This window comes from Phodopus roborovskii, unplaced genomic scaffold (assembly GCF_943737965.1).
Source record: "Phodopus roborovskii unplaced genomic scaffold, PHOROB, whole genome shotgun sequence".
In the NCBI taxonomy this organism is placed as follows: Eukaryota; Metazoa; Chordata; class Mammalia; order Rodentia; family Cricetidae; genus Phodopus; species Phodopus roborovskii.
Genome location: NW_026126560.1, coordinates 1,401,538 through 1,419,169, shown reverse-complemented (window position 1 = coordinate 1,419,169; position 17,632 = coordinate 1,401,538). Strand labels below are relative to the sequence as shown.

General features: G+C 46.7%; 1 protein-coding gene across 1 annotated transcript in view; it reads left to right on the top strand.

Annotated features, from left to right (window-relative positions):
- Positions 1 to 17,632, top strand: part of Nlrc5 (NLR family CARD domain containing 5) — a 61,623-nt gene that overhangs the window by 1,539 nt on the left and 42,452 nt on the right. Inside the window, exons 2-9 of the mRNA XM_051201894.1 lie at positions 5,717 to 5,869; positions 9,164 to 9,276; positions 10,270 to 10,573; positions 11,205 to 11,264; positions 11,845 to 11,913; positions 12,921 to 14,583; positions 16,352 to 16,435; positions 16,568 to 16,651. Of these exons, the coding sequence (XP_051057851.1) occupies positions 10,282 to 10,573; positions 11,205 to 11,264; positions 11,845 to 11,913; positions 12,921 to 14,583; positions 16,352 to 16,435; positions 16,568 to 16,651 (2,252 nt within the window). The 5' untranslated portion in view covers positions 5,717 to 5,869; positions 9,164 to 9,276; positions 10,270 to 10,281. The remainder of the gene's footprint in view (positions 1 to 5,716; positions 5,870 to 9,163; positions 9,277 to 10,269; positions 10,574 to 11,204; positions 11,265 to 11,844; positions 11,914 to 12,920; positions 14,584 to 16,351; positions 16,436 to 16,567; positions 16,652 to 17,632) is intronic.

Here is a 17,632-nt window from a genome sequence, read left to right as displayed (position 1 = left end):
TAGGTATAATCAAAATAATAATTGAAAGTGTTATGTTTATATATGTAAGAAATAGCGCATAGCATCATAATGAGAAAAGACACAGTAAAGTAAATTGCATTAAATATGAAGGTTTGAAGTGATTCAGACTTACAAGAGCCAGGCGTAGGCACATGCTCATGATCTCAGCTGAGGCAGGATGATCTTGAGTGTAGGATAGCCTGGGTTTCTTAATGAGAATCTGCTTCAAACAGAACAGAAAACTAAATAAATAAAAGGAAAAACAAAATTTCAAGAAAGTGTCCCATACAACTGTGTGCTGTACTAATTTAATTATATTGGGAAATTGAGCATTTATTTTAAAAACAAATTGAAAGACATTAATTAAAAATAAGTGGAAGACAACTAATACAATGAGAAACATTTTTTAAAAGATTTGTGGGGGCTGGGGACTCAGGGGTTAAGAGCACTGGCTGCTCTTCCAGAGGACCCAGGTTCAATTTCCAGCACCCACATGGCAGCTCACATCTGTCTGTAACCCCTGTTCCAGGAGACCTGACACCCTCACATAGACATACATGCAGGCTAAACACCAATGTACATAAAAATGCAAATAAAATGAAATATTTGTGTATTTATTTTAGTGTGTGTGTGTCTGAGTGTTACTCGGGCATCCTGATAAGAGGGTGCTGGATCAACAGAAACTGGGGTGTTGTGAGCTGGGAATTGATCCTGGGTTCTCTGGAAGAGTAATCAGTGCTCTTAACCACTGAGCCATCTCTCAGGGCCCATGATGAGAAACATTTTAAAGTGATCAAGTTGGCTTGGTCAGGAAGATGGAAACCAGATAGGATGGCACAGACATTCGGGTGACAAATGGTAGTGGCAAGTACAGGCAAAAGCCATGGGGAACCCCAGATGCTGGAATGTACTTGGATAATCAAGCCATGTGGACTGTGGGGCTTGCTGCTTTCCTTACCTGAACTGGGGAGCACGGTGGGCTCAATTAGAAGGGTGAACATGAGCTTGGTCAAAACCCATATAAGGCATCAAAAAGAGTGTGAGGGTTCTCCTTTCATTTGCTGGTAGGACACCAAGGCTGGTCTTGTGCAACTGTCTCTGTGGGGTGCTGATTAGCATCCTTTTAGTATTTGCATGGGAGTGGTATCATCTCCATACTGATTACCATGGTTGCTACATCACTCTACACTCCCACAGCAGGGTAATCAGCTTCCCTGTCCCTGTAAGTACTGCCAGTACTGTCACCTGTTTCCCTGATGACTCTGACTAGGGCCAGGCAGAATCTCAGTGTAGTTCTGGTTTTTAAAGATGTATTTATTTTTCTTGTGCACTGATTTTTTTCCCCCTTCATGTATTCTATTCAAGGGTTCCAGATCCAGATCCAGATGGTTGTGAGCTACCATGTGGATGCTGGGGATTGAACCCCTTTCCTCTGGAAGAACAGTTGGTGCTGTTAACCACTAAGCCGTCTTTCCAGCCCTCAGTGTAGGTTTCCTGTTTTGTCTTATCTTTTTGTTTTCGTTTTTTGAGAGAGGGTTTCTCTGTGTAACAGCTCTGGCTGTCCTGGAACTTTCTCTGTAGATCAGGCTGGCTTTAAACTCACAGAGATCTGCTTGCCTCTGCCTCCCCAGTGCTGGTTTGCAGTACCTGACTTGAGTGTAGTTTTAATTAGCATCTCTCTGCTGGTTAAGGATGTTAAACAATTTTTCACATGCTTATTGGCCATCTGAACTTCATCTCTTGGTCAAAATAAATTATCTTCACAAAAAATAAATAATTTTAAATGGAGTATTGAAAATTAAAAGAGGTAATCCCAAAGGATGTTGGCCTGGTGTTCAGCAAATATTCACCATGTTGTTTGTTCACATTTATCAACTTCATTTCCAATGAAAATGTAGTATTATTTGTGTCTGTGTGTCAGTCTCTCTCTCTCTCTTTCTCTCTCTCTCTCTCTCTCTCTCTCTCACACACACACACACCACACATTACAAGTAGAACAAAGTATTTTCTCAATAGGTTTAAATTATTTTTTGGTTTAAATATTTATTACTAGTAGTCCAAATTGTTATCTTCATCACTGCCTTCATATTTCCACTTTATGTTTTCAGTATTATGGGACTTTTGTTTTCTATAAATGTCACCAATCATTTCCCCTGCTTACCATCATTTCCCTTCTTTAGGCATTGAGAAAGTGGATATTCTAGCTTTTGTTTCTGTTTGTCATTTGTTCTTTTGTCCTGGAACTCACAATGTAGACCAGCTGTACTCTAACTCATAGAGATCCTCCTGCCTCTGCCCTGTGAATGCTGGGATTAAAGGCGTGTGTGCCACCACTCCTGGCTGATACCTTAGTTTTTTAACGTTGATAGTTTTATGATTTTAAACTCAAGATGTTCATATTAAAATGGGGGTGGTGGGCTGGGCTGGAAAAAAATGCCTCAGTGGTTTAGATCTTTTACTGCTCTCTCAGAGGGTCTGCATTTGGCAGCCAGCACACACATAGTGGCTCACAACTGCTTGTAACTCCAGTTCCAGGGGATCTGATGTCCTCTTCTCACCTCCATGGCTTCCTGTACACATGAGGTGCACTGACGGACACTCACACACACACTCACACTCACACACACTCACACACATTCACACATACCCACACACTCACACACGCACTCACATACTCACACACTCACACACTCACACACACTCACACACTCACACACACTCACACACTCACACACTTACACATACCCACACACTCACACACACGCACTCTCATACTCACACACACACTCACACACACTCACACTCACACACTCACTCACACTCACACACTCACACACACACAACACACATACTCACACAACACACACACTCACACTCTCACACACACTCACACATACCCACACACTCACACACACTCACTCACATACTCACACACTCACACACACGCACTCACATACTCACACAACACATACACTCACACTCATACACACACTCACACTCTCACTCACACACTCACACTCTCACACACACTCACACTCTCACACACACTCACACATACCCACACACACACGCACTCACATACTCACACACTCACACACACAACACACATACTCACACACACACATTCACACACACTCACTCTCACACACACTCACACATACCCACACACTCACACACATGCACTCACACTCAGACACACACACTCACACATACCCACACACTCACACACAACACACACTCACACACTCACACACACTCACACACACTCACACACACTCACACATACCCACACACTCACACACAGCACTCACATACTCACACACTCACACACACAACACACATACTCACACACAACACACACACTCACACTCATACACACACACGTGCACATGCGCAAAATTAATAAAACAAAATGAGTGGTACAGGTGACCAAAAGAGGACAGTGGAAGCCAGGCAAGGCAGTGCCAGCCTGTAATCCCAGCTGCTGGGCAATGGAGGCAGGGGAACCTGGAGTTCAAAGTCGTCCTCAACTACATGGAGTGTTAGAGGCCAGCCTGTGCCACACGTCTCAAATGAAAAAGAGCACTGTGTAATAAAAGGCTCTCCTCCCTCTGTGTCCCTCAGGTCCCACCTTCAGATATAATTTGTCACTAGTTTCCTGTGTAGCTGTCGGTATACAGACACACATGTATGCATTTTTAAAACACAGTTGTTCGGTATGATATAGAATCTGTAATCCCAGAACTTGGGATGCAGAAGGGGGATTGTGTAGTTCAAAGCTTATCTGTAGTACATAGCAAATTCTGGGCAACCTGAGTTATTTAGGGGGACCCTATTTCAAATTCAATCAGTCAATTGTCAAAGCTTTTCTCTTCCAATATTTTAAATTAAATATATTACATTATTTCCCCTTCCTTCCTCTTGACAAGCTCTCCCAAATACCCCTCCCCTCTACACACACATTTGCGTTCTCTTATATTCATGGCTTCAATGGAAGTGGCCTCAATCCTAGCATTTGACAAAGAAGACAGACCTCTGTAAGTTTGAGGCCAGCCTGGTCTACATGGCCAAGGCTCTATAGTAAGACCGTGACTAAAAAAAAAAAAAAATAAATAAACAAAAAAGAAATTCGCACCTCTGTTTTAAAATTACTATTATTACACATATGTGCATAAATATATGAGTACAACCTGTTGAGTTTACTTAGGGTTATTTGTGTGTATATTATATCAGGGTCGACCATCTGGTATTGGATAACCAGTTTTGGGGTTCATCCCTAATTCTCCCTGTATTAGGGTTTTATTGCTATGAAGACACACAATGACCACAGCAACTCTTATGAAGGAGTTGGGGCTGGCTTATAGTTCAGAGGTTTAGTCCATCCCCTTTATGGCAGGAAGTATGATAGCAGGAAGTTTGATAGCACATAGGCAGACACAGTGTTGGAGAGGTAGCTGACGGTTCTACATCTGGATCCATAGACAGCAGGAAGAGAGAGTGACAGTGGGCCTGGCTTGAGCATTTGAAACATTAAAGCCCACTCCCAGTGACACACTTCCTCAAACAAGGCCACACTTACTGCAGCAAGGCCACCCCTCCTAATAGTGCCGCTCTCTGTGAGCCTATGGAGGCCATTTTCACTCAGACCACCACACCCCACTCTCAGCATTTATTAGATGCCTGCAGGTCTTTGTCTGTGTGCCTGTGAGATTTCCCCCTTCCACGCTAGCGGGTCTATTGCTGTTGTGACTTGTTCAGGTCTTATTTAGCAGCCATGTTGTTGATCTAGGAGACACAATTTCTTACCATCTTTCTTCCCCTCAGCCACTGCTCTATTGCTGTGAGGACCCACTGTGAGCAAGGCAACTCTTACAAAAGAAAGCATTTCACTGGGGGCTTGCTTGCAGTTTTAGAGGGTTAGTCCATTATCATCATGGTGGGAAACAGAACAGCATGCTGCTGGAGCTGAAAGCTTTATCTCTGATCTACAGGCAGAGAGAGAGGGAGAGAGACAGAGAGAGATACAGAGAGGGACAGAGAGAGAGGGAGGGAGAGGGAAGGAGAGGGAGAGAGAAGGGGAGAGAGTGAGAGAGACAGAGACAGAAAGAGACAGAGAGAGACACAGAGAGAGAGGGAGGGAGGGAGAGGAAGGGAGAGGTAGGAAGGCAGAGGGAGGGAGAGAGAGAGACAGAGACAGAGACAGAGAAAGAGTGTCCGGTGTTGGCATAGGCTTTTGAAGCCTCAGAGCCCACCCCCAATGGCACAATACTCCAATAAGGATGCACCTTGTGATCCTTTCCAAACAGTCCCACTAACTGGAAACCAAGCATTCAAACATAGGAGCCTCTGCGGGGTGGGGGGGGGGGAGGATAGGGGGGTAGTGGTTCTCATTCAAACCACCACAGCCTTCTTTCAATGTTCCCAGGGCCTTAGGTGTGGGAGTTGTGTTGCAGATGTATCAGTTAAGCCTGGGCACCGGACAAAATCGTTCTATACATTTTGACCAGTAATGTAATGGTCTCTGCTGCAAAGAGATGATTCTTAAGGGTGAAAACTACACTCACCTGTGGGTATAAGGATAAGTATTTAGAATGCAGGGAGGAATTACGCTAGTCTAGTAGAGCGTACATGAGGTCAAAGCTTTTTTTTAAAATGTGGTTTAGTAGACTGCTTGGAACACTTTCCATATCATGACTCATCTAGCGCTATCTTTCAGGCAGCTGCTTCATGGTGTGTTTCACAATTCTTCTCCTGTGATGGACCCTGGCCTTCCCACCAGTCCGCAGATGCAGTAGCAGGAGATCAATCTCCATTCTTGTCATTGTATACTGGAATTCTGACAACCTGGATTCCGATCCTTCCAGTTTAGGTGAGCTTTTTACCCTCTTCCCCCACAATGACACATTGTAAATACTCACCTTGAAGGCCAGCTGGTGAGCATTCCCTGTCCCTGTCCCTGAGAGTCCTGTTGCTATGTGGCAAAGATAGTTCAAACATTTTACAGGACAGACTGTGTGCCCTACTGCCTCCTAATAAATGTAAGTCACTCCCGACATGTTAATTCTTGCCACCACGCACACTAGTGGATCTCACAGGGACGGTGGGACAAAGTAGATGCTAAGTGGAAGGACATTTGGCTGTCCATGTTGTCAAGTTCCTGTTCTGGTTTCGATTCCTTCATAAGCAAACACGGGGACGGACAAACACAGCTCATTCATTTAGGAGGCATCCCAGCAAGCCTTCTGGGGATGGGAAATGGAGACAGGGGAGGTCAGGCATCTCCGGGTGTGTCACTTAACAAGTTCACACAGTGGGTGATGGGAGCCTGCCTAAAGAGGGAGTTGTTGACATATCAACTCTCAGCATCCTCTGGCCTCCCGTTGTAGGTAGTCAAATGTAAACCAAGCACATAAATGTGAAGCTGGGGGACTGGAAGGGGTCACAGGGCTTTAATGACAAACACCAAAAAAAAAAAAAAAAAAAAAAAAAAAAGAAAAGAAAAGAAAAAAGAAAAAGAAAAAGGAACCAGACTCACCCATCAATGGAGCAAAGGCAAGTTTGTTTCTCAGCCATCCACTTCAGGGAGTAACACTAACCCCTGGGGTCTCTATCTACAAACATAAAGTATACAAGTATTTGTGTATTTGTGTTCCCCTAAATACTGTCACTGCTTGTCCTTGCCTGTATTCTTAGTGTAATTTTTAGTCTTTTCCATGTTTTGTTAGAGTCATTGTTCTATCAGGAAAATCAGCTGACTCTCATATATAACACCTTTTCCAGAGTGTTGCTTTCATTTTTATCATTGCCTTTTCCTTTCCAAAGAGCAAATTAGTGGGTGATAAAGAGTGTTTCATTGTAACTCATTTGTTTGTATGCATTGTTTTCAATAACTTTGTTGAGGTGCAGAGTACCTCAGTACCAAAATGAGCAGACCTGATCTGAGCCATCAGGGCCCAGTTGTGTGTGGGCAGTGTTTTCATATCTCTTGGGTCTAGACCTAGGGATGGCACAACAGAATTCATGATAGACTTCCAAGCTGGTTTCCGACGTAGTTGTATCCTTCCCACCAGCCATATATGAGGGCTCCAGTTTCTCCAAATCCATGTCAACAGAGTCCGTCAGTTTCTTTACAGGCAGCCTATATAGGCGTGAAATGATGCGTTCCCAGGTTTGAGAGCTCCAGGCAGTTCATTTATTTATTTATTTACTGTTATTATAGAGAGGGTGTGTGTGTGTTTGACATAAGTGTGTGGGTGCTGTGTGAGCACGTGGAACTCAGGACAACTTTGTCATGGCACTTCTCTCCTTCCACCTCTACGTGGGCTCTGGGTACATGGAAAGTCCAGGTACATGGAAAACACCTTTACCTGCCAAGCCCTCTCTTCAGTCCTAAGCAAAACATTTAAAATTCACTTCATTAAAAATAGTCATTTAGAGGCTAGCAATGGGCTCAGTGTTTAAAAACATTTGCTGCTCTTGTAGAGGATCTGAGCTAAGTTTCCAAAACTCATGTTGAAAGGTTCACTAATGCCCTCTTCTGACCTCCAAGAGCTCCCCACATCAGTGTGTGTGTGTGCGCGCGCGCGCGCACACACACACACACACACACACACACACACACACGCACATATGTACAGCCCATACACATAAATAAAAAGCAAAACAAATTTTTAGTAATTGTTCTTTAATTGGCTGTGGTGGCAAATACCATTGGTTAGTGAGTCTTGAGTGAATATGAAGCTCATTTGGGCTCTGTTCCATTCCTTTGGACAGATTTTTCTATTTTTAACCCAAGTTCCTTACAGTGGTGGCCACCCTAGAAGATGCTTTGCTATATTTAGAAACATCCGCCACATATCTGCCTGCCTATCCACAAATGGTCTTTTGATAAAAATTGCCTTCAGTTTTTCTGTCTTGTGTATTCCTGTGAATTGACCCCAGGGTCCTGCATTTACTAAATACTTGCCTACATGCTGCACACCAGGCTGCAGCCTGAGCCCTTAACTATCCAATTCTAACTGAAAATGTCTTGCACTGTTATACTTACATCCTGTAGCCACACATCCTGCTTTTGTTTATTCCTCTCGAAATGACTGTTCTTGTCATCTCATCAAGGACTCTGGGGTGTCCAGATGGACTTTAAGAGGTATTGCCTTCTGCCTGATGTCAACATGGAGATGTAACCTCTCTGTGGTTAGAGGCAAGTGTGTCTTAGTCACTTCATATGGCTGTAACATAATATCACAGTCTGGATGTCAGCTGTTGCTCATACTCTCGGAAGCTGTGAGAACCCAGATCTGAATGCCAGCACATCTGCTGTCTAGTGAGGGCTCCCAAACACTAGCTGTGTTTTCGTGGGGAAGAGACACCGGCTTCCTGCATCCTGTAGGGACACTTGAAGATCCACCTCGCATCTTCGTTAATCTCAGTAGTCCCACCTCTGAGTCTGCTCTCTCGTGATTTGGTGGCTCCATGTGCACTAGGGAGAACATTAGTTTTATATCACACTAAGGTGTACTACCATGCTCAGGCTCCACCCCCCACCCTGCTCTTCTTTTAGATAGTGTTTTTGTAGCCCATGCTGACCTTGAACTCACTCTGTAACTGACCCTGCTGTTTTCACCTTTCAAGTGCTAGGATTACACACATGCATACATCACCACACCCAGCAATTTCTGATGATTGAAAACGTGAAAGTAAAGCTTTAAAAAGATGAGAAAGAAGGGTGCAAATGCTGATGTCCTGGGAACCTTGTGAGAGAGGGCAGAGGCTGGCATCTGTGGTGAGGATTATTTCACTTTTATATGAATGGATGAGCCAGATCTAGCTGTAGAATTGTTATGACACCCAGGTTCTGAGTTTAGGAGGACAGGGGTGTGTGTGTGTGTGTGTGTGTGTGTGTGTGTGTGTGTGTGTGTGTGTGTGTACATACTCTGTTTCTGGATAAGCAGGGTGGCACCAGGAAGGCTGGGATGTGCCTACTCTAGAGACATATAGAACTTGGTTGGGAAGAATCCAATTGGTTTATGAGGGTGAAGGACTCTTGTGGACTGTGTCCTCAGAGGGATCTCTAATGTAGGGGCAGGGGCTGGGGTCCTGGACACAGCAGTGTTCCTCTTGGCTTTGGAAGAAGAGGACAACACCGTGTCTTCTCTTCATTTAGGACGTGCACTATGGAAACACGCTATAAACTGAAGGGCAGAGGACAAGGACCAGACTGTCCAGGGACCCTCTGTTTGGGGACACTGGACTGTCTATCATGATCCAAGAAGCCAGGTAAGTTTTTTTCCTCTTCTCTCTTCCTTTCTCCTCCCATCCATTCCTTCTCCCCCTTCCTGTGGCCGAGGCTGTCAACACCACATCCCTGTGTCACCAGTCAGCTGTACACACCTTTTGCTATCATGGATGGTAACCAAGAGTGGGCTAGGAGTTCTGATGCTACAGGCAGTCCCAGGCCCTAGAGTGCCAAAGATCTCTGGCAGACTTAGCACTTACAGCTCCAAGCCCTAAGAACTAGAGCGTTAGAAGTCAGAGACTAGAGTTCTATGTATTTGGAGTAGAGGCGTTGGCTTAGCTTGGTCGCTGGGTGCTAGGTAGCTGGTATAACCCTCGGTCCTTGGCAGCAGCTGGTGGCAGTTAGGGTTGGTGACAGTATCACAGTTCTAAAGGTGTCACCTGGCTTTCAGTAATGTTATAGTCCCTTAGCCTCGGGCATCAGGACCCTTGGCCATTAATGGAAGCCAGGTAGATGCTGAGGAGGCAGCAGCTGCAGCCTTGGTGGACAACAGTGGTAACAGCAAGAGTCGTAGGAAAGGCTGCTGAAGAGTCCCAGACAGAGGCTGGAGACAGAGACAATAGTGAACAGAGGTAGCAGAGATGACAAAGGCCTCGTCTGAGTGGATACATTCAGGTTACTTTTCTGTTGCTGTAATAAAATTCACTAATAGAGATAGCATCATCATTCTTGCTCGCAGCCCAAGGGCGCAGGAGTGTGAAGCTGTTGACCTCATCCACCAGTGCTCAGCTCCCTCTCTTCACTCTGTACATACATCCCAGGATCCCCTGCCCAGGGAAGTGCTCCTTCCACAGTTGAGATGGTTCTCCCATACCAATGCATGTAGTGCAGATAACCCTTCCCTCCACTAGTATAGCCAGAGGCCCATGCCCGGGGTGATTCTCGATTCTGTCAGGTTGACAGTTAACATAAATCATCACAGACTCTTCACTCCTGCCTGCCCCCCACTCACCTGTTTCCCTGCATCTCCACAGGGCCAGCTTCTGATGGACTCCGAGAGCCTCCAACTGGGCAATGAGAACCTGTGGGCCTGGTTTGTGAGGCTGCTGAGTCAAAACTCAGAATGGCTGAGTGCCAAGGTTAAGTTCTACCTCCCTACCATGGACCTGGACTGCAGCAACATGGCCCCTGAGCCTGAGGTCATTCATCATCAGCTCAGGAGGCTGTACACCCAGGGCCTGGCCACCTGGCAGTCTTTCATCTATAGTCTGTGCATGGAACTTGATGTGCCTCTAGAGCTGGAGGTACCACTGCTGAGCATCTGGGGCCAAAAAGATGGTAAGGGCCCACATGGAAGGCATGGGGCTGCCAGCACAGCCTTGTGACCTACAGAGCTTCAGCCCCTCCCCGCCCCCCATCCAGTGACCCATCTGGTCACACAGAGAGGAAATAGAAGAGCTACACATTCCAAACACCTGCAGAGACCAAGAGGCTTTCCTCTGCAATGCAGTCGGAGACCTCAGCCCCTACAAATGAGCAGGGAGGTTGCCTTCCATTCAGCACCTTCTTGAGCGGAGCTCTGAGGAGGACCACAAGATACTGAGGGACAAGGAGTCCTCGGATAGAAAGTGGGAACTCAACCATGAGCCATACAGGTGTGAAGATGGGGGACACAGACTCATACGCACATAAGCAGACAGTAGCTACATGCACATGTGTGTACAGACATAGATCCTCACTGACATGTGCATGTGTGTGCATGCATGTATATTTCTGCACACTGCCACGTGCAGAGTGTACCACTGGCCTCCTTGGCAGACGACTAGGGTTAGTTTTTTTTTTTTTTTTTTAATCTCTGGAACCTATGGCTTTTCTCAGAGCAGACACCACTCAGAGCTTTCCAGGAACCCTGTATCCTCATGACACTTTGTCCCACATCCCCAGTGGCATATTGTGCTTTGTCTTACAGAATTCTCCAATCAGATAGGAGCTGGTGAGGACAGCCATCCTGAACCTCTGCAGCACCATGGTGAGACATCTGGGGTTAGGGCTTGGAGTGCCCGCTGTTGTGCTCTGTCTTTACCTATTGACCATTTCTTCCTCGGCTCATGGGCCAAGTCCCGCTCCCTCCCTCTCTGGGACTGTCAAGGTCTGCCCCACTGCCTCTCATCAGGGATCTAATTTGGGTCCCCAGAAGACACTGAGTGTGGCTGGCCTCAGCCCTCTAGATCCACTGCCAGGTGTCCCCCAGGGAGCCTGTTCTAGTGTCCCTATCCCCCCATGGAATTACAGGAAGGCAGGTATCATGTCATGGTGTTAATGCGTGCTCACAAAGACAAGTTGCAGGCTCAGCCTGCATTGAAAGCTTCCCTCTTGCACACAGAACCTGTCCTTTCCCTGGTGGATGTGGTGCTTAGAATGCCCTGCTGTGGGCCTGCTTGCTACATCCTGGCCCACAGCCTGAAGCTTGCTGGTACTACAGAAATGGCCGTCTCATTATCCCAGGGTGTCTCATGCTTCTCTGCCTGGGCCCACTTATGGGGCAGAACACCCAAAGGTGCTGCCTGGGTCCTCATTTTCTCCCCCATGCCCCACTTCTCTCTTTCCAGGTGTCAAGCGCCCTTCTCAGAGCTGTGGGTCCTCACCCCACCGGAAGCACTCCAGGAAACAGCAGCTAGGTGGGTTATGGGAGTAGGAACCCCCACATAAGACTGGGTTGCCCTGAGGTTGATCACAGACAGATTCTGGGCTTGTCCCTGGCTGAAATCTTCTGAGACCCAGTGGCTTGTTTTCCAAGTCTCCAGGACAGGAAGAATGAAATCCCGAGGGAGCAGAGGAGGAGACAGGGTATCTCAAGGGCAGATTTGTCATCCAGGCTCTTCCAGATAATCCTCAAGGTTGTGGGAATATCAGGGTGGTAACCACTGTGCCCTCAGGCCTGGGCCCTCAGTGGCCATGTTGGGGGTGAGTGAGGATGGAGGTGTTAAAGGTGCTTTGGAAAACCCGCAGATAAGAAAACCTCCATGGAGACACAGGGCTCTGAGGCTAGGCCATGGGGAAGAGGAGAGGGAAAACTTCCTTTATCTTCTATCAGTGGTCTGGAATAGTCCTTGACCCAGCCCTATCATGCACATACACTCCAAGAATCATAGGTATAACCAGAAAATTCTCATCTGTGCAAAATAGGTCACTGCTTCAGTCCTCTCTGGGGTAGGGGTGGGGGCTGAGTCTTCCCAATGACCCAGGAAGGAAGGAAGGAACACTTGGCATAGCAGGAGCCCAAGTCTCATGGTCTGATTGACTGGTACAAAGTCTATAGTTTGTTGGTGCCCACTCTCAGGGGAAGGATGCAGTTGCCTTTGCCATCTTAGAGCGGGTCCCCATTGATGTTGCAAAGCAAGCAGCCTCCCCCCAGCTTACTGAAAATTATTGTCCTGGAAGAGAAAGTTGTGATCCAAGGGCCCATCCCCACCTCCTTGTGTAAGTGGTTTCAGAGCCTATGTTGCTGTGCAACTACTCCCTCTGGGAATATGGATGGCCTAAGAACAACCAGTGTGCCCTTGACACTTACCCCCATGCACACATAGCTGGGGGCTAAAGACAGTAGCAGCCTGATCCTGGGGTTCCAGGACATGTATCCAGTGTGAGAGTTTCTGCCTTCATGCCACTGCTGTGCCCCTTACAGAGCTGGCTAAGAAGTATCTGAAGCTCCTAAAGACCTCTGCCCAACAGAACCATGGTGGTGAATGCCCAGAGGCAGGGCATACTCATGCTTCCCCACAGGCCTACATCCCCCCAATTCTGCAGTGGAGCCGGGATACATCACCCTTGAATGCTCAGGAAGGAGCCACTATAGGAGACCCCAATACAGCAGATGACATGGATGTGAGCATCCAGGATCTCTTCAATTTCAAGGCCCCCAAGGGACCTCGAGTGACAGTACTGCTGGGAAAGGCTGGGATGGGCAAGACCACTCTAGCACACCGACTCTGCTGGAGGTGGGCTAATGGTCAGGTGGACCACTTCCAGGCTCTGTTTCTTTTTGAGTTCCGCAGGCTCAACATGATCACACATTTGCTAACACTGCCTCAGCTCCTTTTTGATCTGTACCTGAGCCCTGAGTCAGACTCAGATGCCGTCTTTCAATACCTGAAGGAGAATGCCCATCAAGTCTTACTGATCTTTGATGGGCTGGATGAGGCACTCCACTCCAGTTCCAAGGGTGCTGACAATGCAGGCTCGGCCCTCAATCTCTTCTCTGACCTCTGCCGTGGGACCCTCCTGCCAGGCTGCTGGGTGATGGCCACCTCTCGTCCTGGGAAACTGCCTGCCTGTGTGCCCACAGAGGCAACCATGGTATATATGTGGGGCTTTGATGGGCTGCGGGTAGAGAAATATATCAGCCACTTCTTCAGTGATCTGCCATCACAAGAGTTGGCCCTGGCAGAAATGAGAACCAATGAACGTCTCCGGGGAATGTGTGCAGTTCCTGCACTATGCCAAGTTGCCTGCTTCTGCCTCCGCCATCTGCTTCCCAGAAGCCCTCCAGGACAGTCTACGGCCCTCCTGCCTACTGTAACCCAACTGTACCTGCAGATGGTGAAAACTTTTAGCCACAGTGGGACTCTGCCTGCCACATCCTTGTTGGGCCTTGGAAAAGTGGCCTTTAGGGGACTGGACACTGGGAAGGTCATCTTCTCTATAGAAGACATCCCTTCTCCCCTGATGGCTTTTGGATCTGTCCACAGCCTCCTGACCTCCTTCTGTATTCATACCAGCACTGGTCACCAAGAAATAGGTTATGCCTTCATCCACCTCAGCCTGCAAGAGTTCTTTGCTGCTCTGTATCTGATGGCCAGTGACACAATAGACAAAAACACACTCACCTACTATGTCACCCTCAATTCCCATTGGATACTGCGGACCAAAGCTAGACTGGGCCTCTCTGATCATCTCCCTATGTTCCTGGCAGGCCTGGCATCCCATACCTGCCATGCATTCCTTTGCCATCTGTCTCAGCAGGACGAAGCCTGGGTGGGCTCCAGGCAGGCTGCTGTTGTTCAGGTGCTGAGGAAGTTGGGTAGCCGAAAGCTTACAGGGCCAAAGATGATAGAATTGTATCACTGTGTGGCTGAGACCCAGGAGCTGGAGCTGGTGAGGTTCATTGCCCAAAGCCTCCCCTTCCAACTCTCTTTCCACAATTTCCCACTGACCCGTGCAGACCTGGCTGCACTGGCCAACATTTTGGAACACAAAACTGTCCCCATTCACCTGGATTTTGATGGCTGCCCACTGGAGCCCCACTGCCCAGAGGCTTTGGTAGGATGTGGGCAGGTTGAGAATCTCAGGTGAGTGAAATCAGAAGTCAGGTAGGGAAGGGTGGTGGAGGGCGTTACACTCTGGGAAAGAGGGAGGCCAACCAGTCTGCCAGAGAGACTGGATTCAGGTCCAAAAAGGATATTCCATCCTCATTCAGTGTGTGACACTGATGGAGCAGCTATGTGTCTTGATCAGGCCTCTGGAGTCCAGGTGCACTTTCCCTTGCCTGTGGCTTCTTGACTCTCATATCTCTGGCAATCAGTGACTGGAGTATTGGATCTGGGCTATGCTGCTCTAGGCTAATTGACCTTGAACAAGTTACATATTACCTCCCTTGATGATGTCTCTCTATATCTGCAATGAGCACACAAGTCAGGAGGGCATGGGAGAATGGGATTGGATGATGCACAGCAGGCTTCTCAACACAGCATCTGGTCCAGAGCCACGGCTCTGTATCTATCAGCTAAAAAGAGCAAAGGTGTAGTCCCAGTGCAAGCCTCCCCAGACACAGTGGAGGGAGTCCTGCTGGAGTATATGTCTCTGTGATGGACAAGTCAGAAGTAAGTGGTCCAAGTTGGTAGCTTGCCCTACCCCAAGTCGTCATGCAGGGACCACAGCCCTTCCTCCAGCATCATCCAGACATCCTAGGCGTAGGATCAATGCTGAACTTTGGGTGTCCCTGTGTCTTGACTTGGAGGAAGGGAAAAAGTGACCTTGGAGGAATGTGTTTCAAGTTCATCATGGAAGTAGGACACATCCCTTCTAATCAGATTGCATCACTGAGCACATAGCCACCCAGTCAGCTACTAGGGGCTGCAAAAGGAGCCGGAAATGTCACTTCTGGCTGGTAAACTACTTCTGCTAGAGCTACATTTCTTGTTCTCCTCCTTCAAATCAACACCAAGTTTCATTTACAAATATGTGTGTCAAAAGACTGAAAACACTTTATACATTTAAGCATATAATATTAACATTGTAACAAGGCAGTCCAGCCCGCTGACTTACAGTTTTATCATTTTAAATCTTTTAATACAAACCATATTTGAAACACTAAATGCAACAAAGAAACATGAACAACTTAGAAAACAAAATAATCAACTAAAAGATCCCCCAATTAAAAAAAAATCACACCAGTTAACATTTTTAAAAAGAAAGAGGCTAAGAGACAATGATGACCTTGATTTTGAAATGACATGAAGTTGAATTTTTTAGTTCAGTTTGTGAGGTGAAATTATACCTCTGCTAAAATCTCTGCCCATTTTGATAATTAGCTCTTTGTTGTTCTTTTTATTTCTAAAGAAAGTTTCTTGGGTCTGAGCAGATAGCTCAGAGTCTAAGAGAGCTTGTAAAAGCTACAGCACCTGAGTTCAAGTCCCCAGCACCCATGTAAAAGCTGAGCACATCCTCTCATTCCTGTAATAGCAGAGTTGAGGGGAAGAGTCAAGTGGATCCCCAGAGCTCATTGTTAACCAGCCCGCTCTAGGCTAGAGTGAGTTTCAGGACCAGTGAAAGACAAATGAAAAAGTGATAGAGACTTCTGGCTGCCACACGTGCATGCGTGTTAAGTCTGCACACAGATGTTTGCCATGATTTAAACTATATGCAACTGTATTTCTATGGATGAAGTGAAGAATGGATTTGGCAGATAAAGAAAGCTGTATTTCTTGCTACTCCAACAACTACAATAATGACTCCTGCAACTATGATGCCCCATCTGTCCCTTTGGATGCTGCCAATTGTGTACTTCCAATCACTAAGCCCTGCCCAGCACTGACTCATGTTGCTTCTCTCCTGCAGCTTTAAAAGCAGAAAGTGTGGGAATGCCTTTGCAGAAGCCCTGGGCAGGAGCTTGCCTACTATGGGGAGCCTGAAGATGCTAGGGTGAGCCAAAGCTTGCAAGCAAGATACACAAGAAGCATGTCTGGCACACTTTTCCCTGTTTCATTCTGTACAAACTCCTGGTCAGCCCCCTTATCCATCCCCATTCAGCTACCATTTTTGCTTGCCTTATAGGTTAACAGGAAGTAAGATCACAGCCCGAGGCATCAGCCACCTGATACAGGCTTTGCCCCTCTGTTCCCAATTGGAGGAGCTCAGGTAAGTAACTCTAGGACAGCTCACTTGCCTGGAGGAAGGGTCACTTCCCAGCTCTTAGGATACCCCTGGGACCTGCATATTCCATCAGGGACCATCAGAGAGAGACATCAGACCGAGAGTGAGGTGGGCCAAATCCAAAAGTTCACCTTCCAGACCCCAAAAGAGCATACATTTGGGGACATCCTTGGAGGAGCATGAACTTTGGGTTCCCTCCCCTCATTTTGTGACCCTAGGAAAATGGACCATAGTGTCTAGGAAGAAGGCTGGTACTGTGGGAACTCATAAATGCATACAATGTACAACTTCACATTCCTGCACTTGGGTACACACTTGCACAAAAGTACACATGCCTATTCATAGATGGGCACATGTGTGCCACATATAGGCACACTGAGATGCAGCTCACACTGTCATATCTGCACAATATACCTCTTGCTTATATCTGGAATTGATCACTTCAGGGAAAGGTAGAACCAGGGACTCTCTGCTACAATCTTTTAAAAAGTATATTTTCTTTTATTTTTAAGATTATAATATAATTACATAATTTCTCCCTCCAAACCCTCCTATAACCCTCCTTGATCTCTTTCAGATGCATGACCTCTTCTTTCATTAATTGTTATTGTATGCATTTATGTATGTGTATATACATATATATTCCTAAATATAACCCACTCAGTCTGTAAATGTTACTCGCATGTGTGTTTCCAGGGCTGGTGGTGTTGGATAACCAATTGCTGTTCTCTTCCCTGGGGAAGACTATTTCTCCTGCTCTTAGCATTCAGTTGCCTAAAGTTCTTTGCATGTGGTTGAGATGCCATGGCTTTCTCCCAGCCACTTTAACGTTGTCCTTGTTAGGCACATGTTTAGGCAGTCATGTTGATGAAACTTTGTGAGTATAGCTTCTGAGACACAGTCTCAGCAAAATCCTTGGTCTACTACAGTCTCATATAGCTACTCCCTGAGATTCAGAAAGGCAAT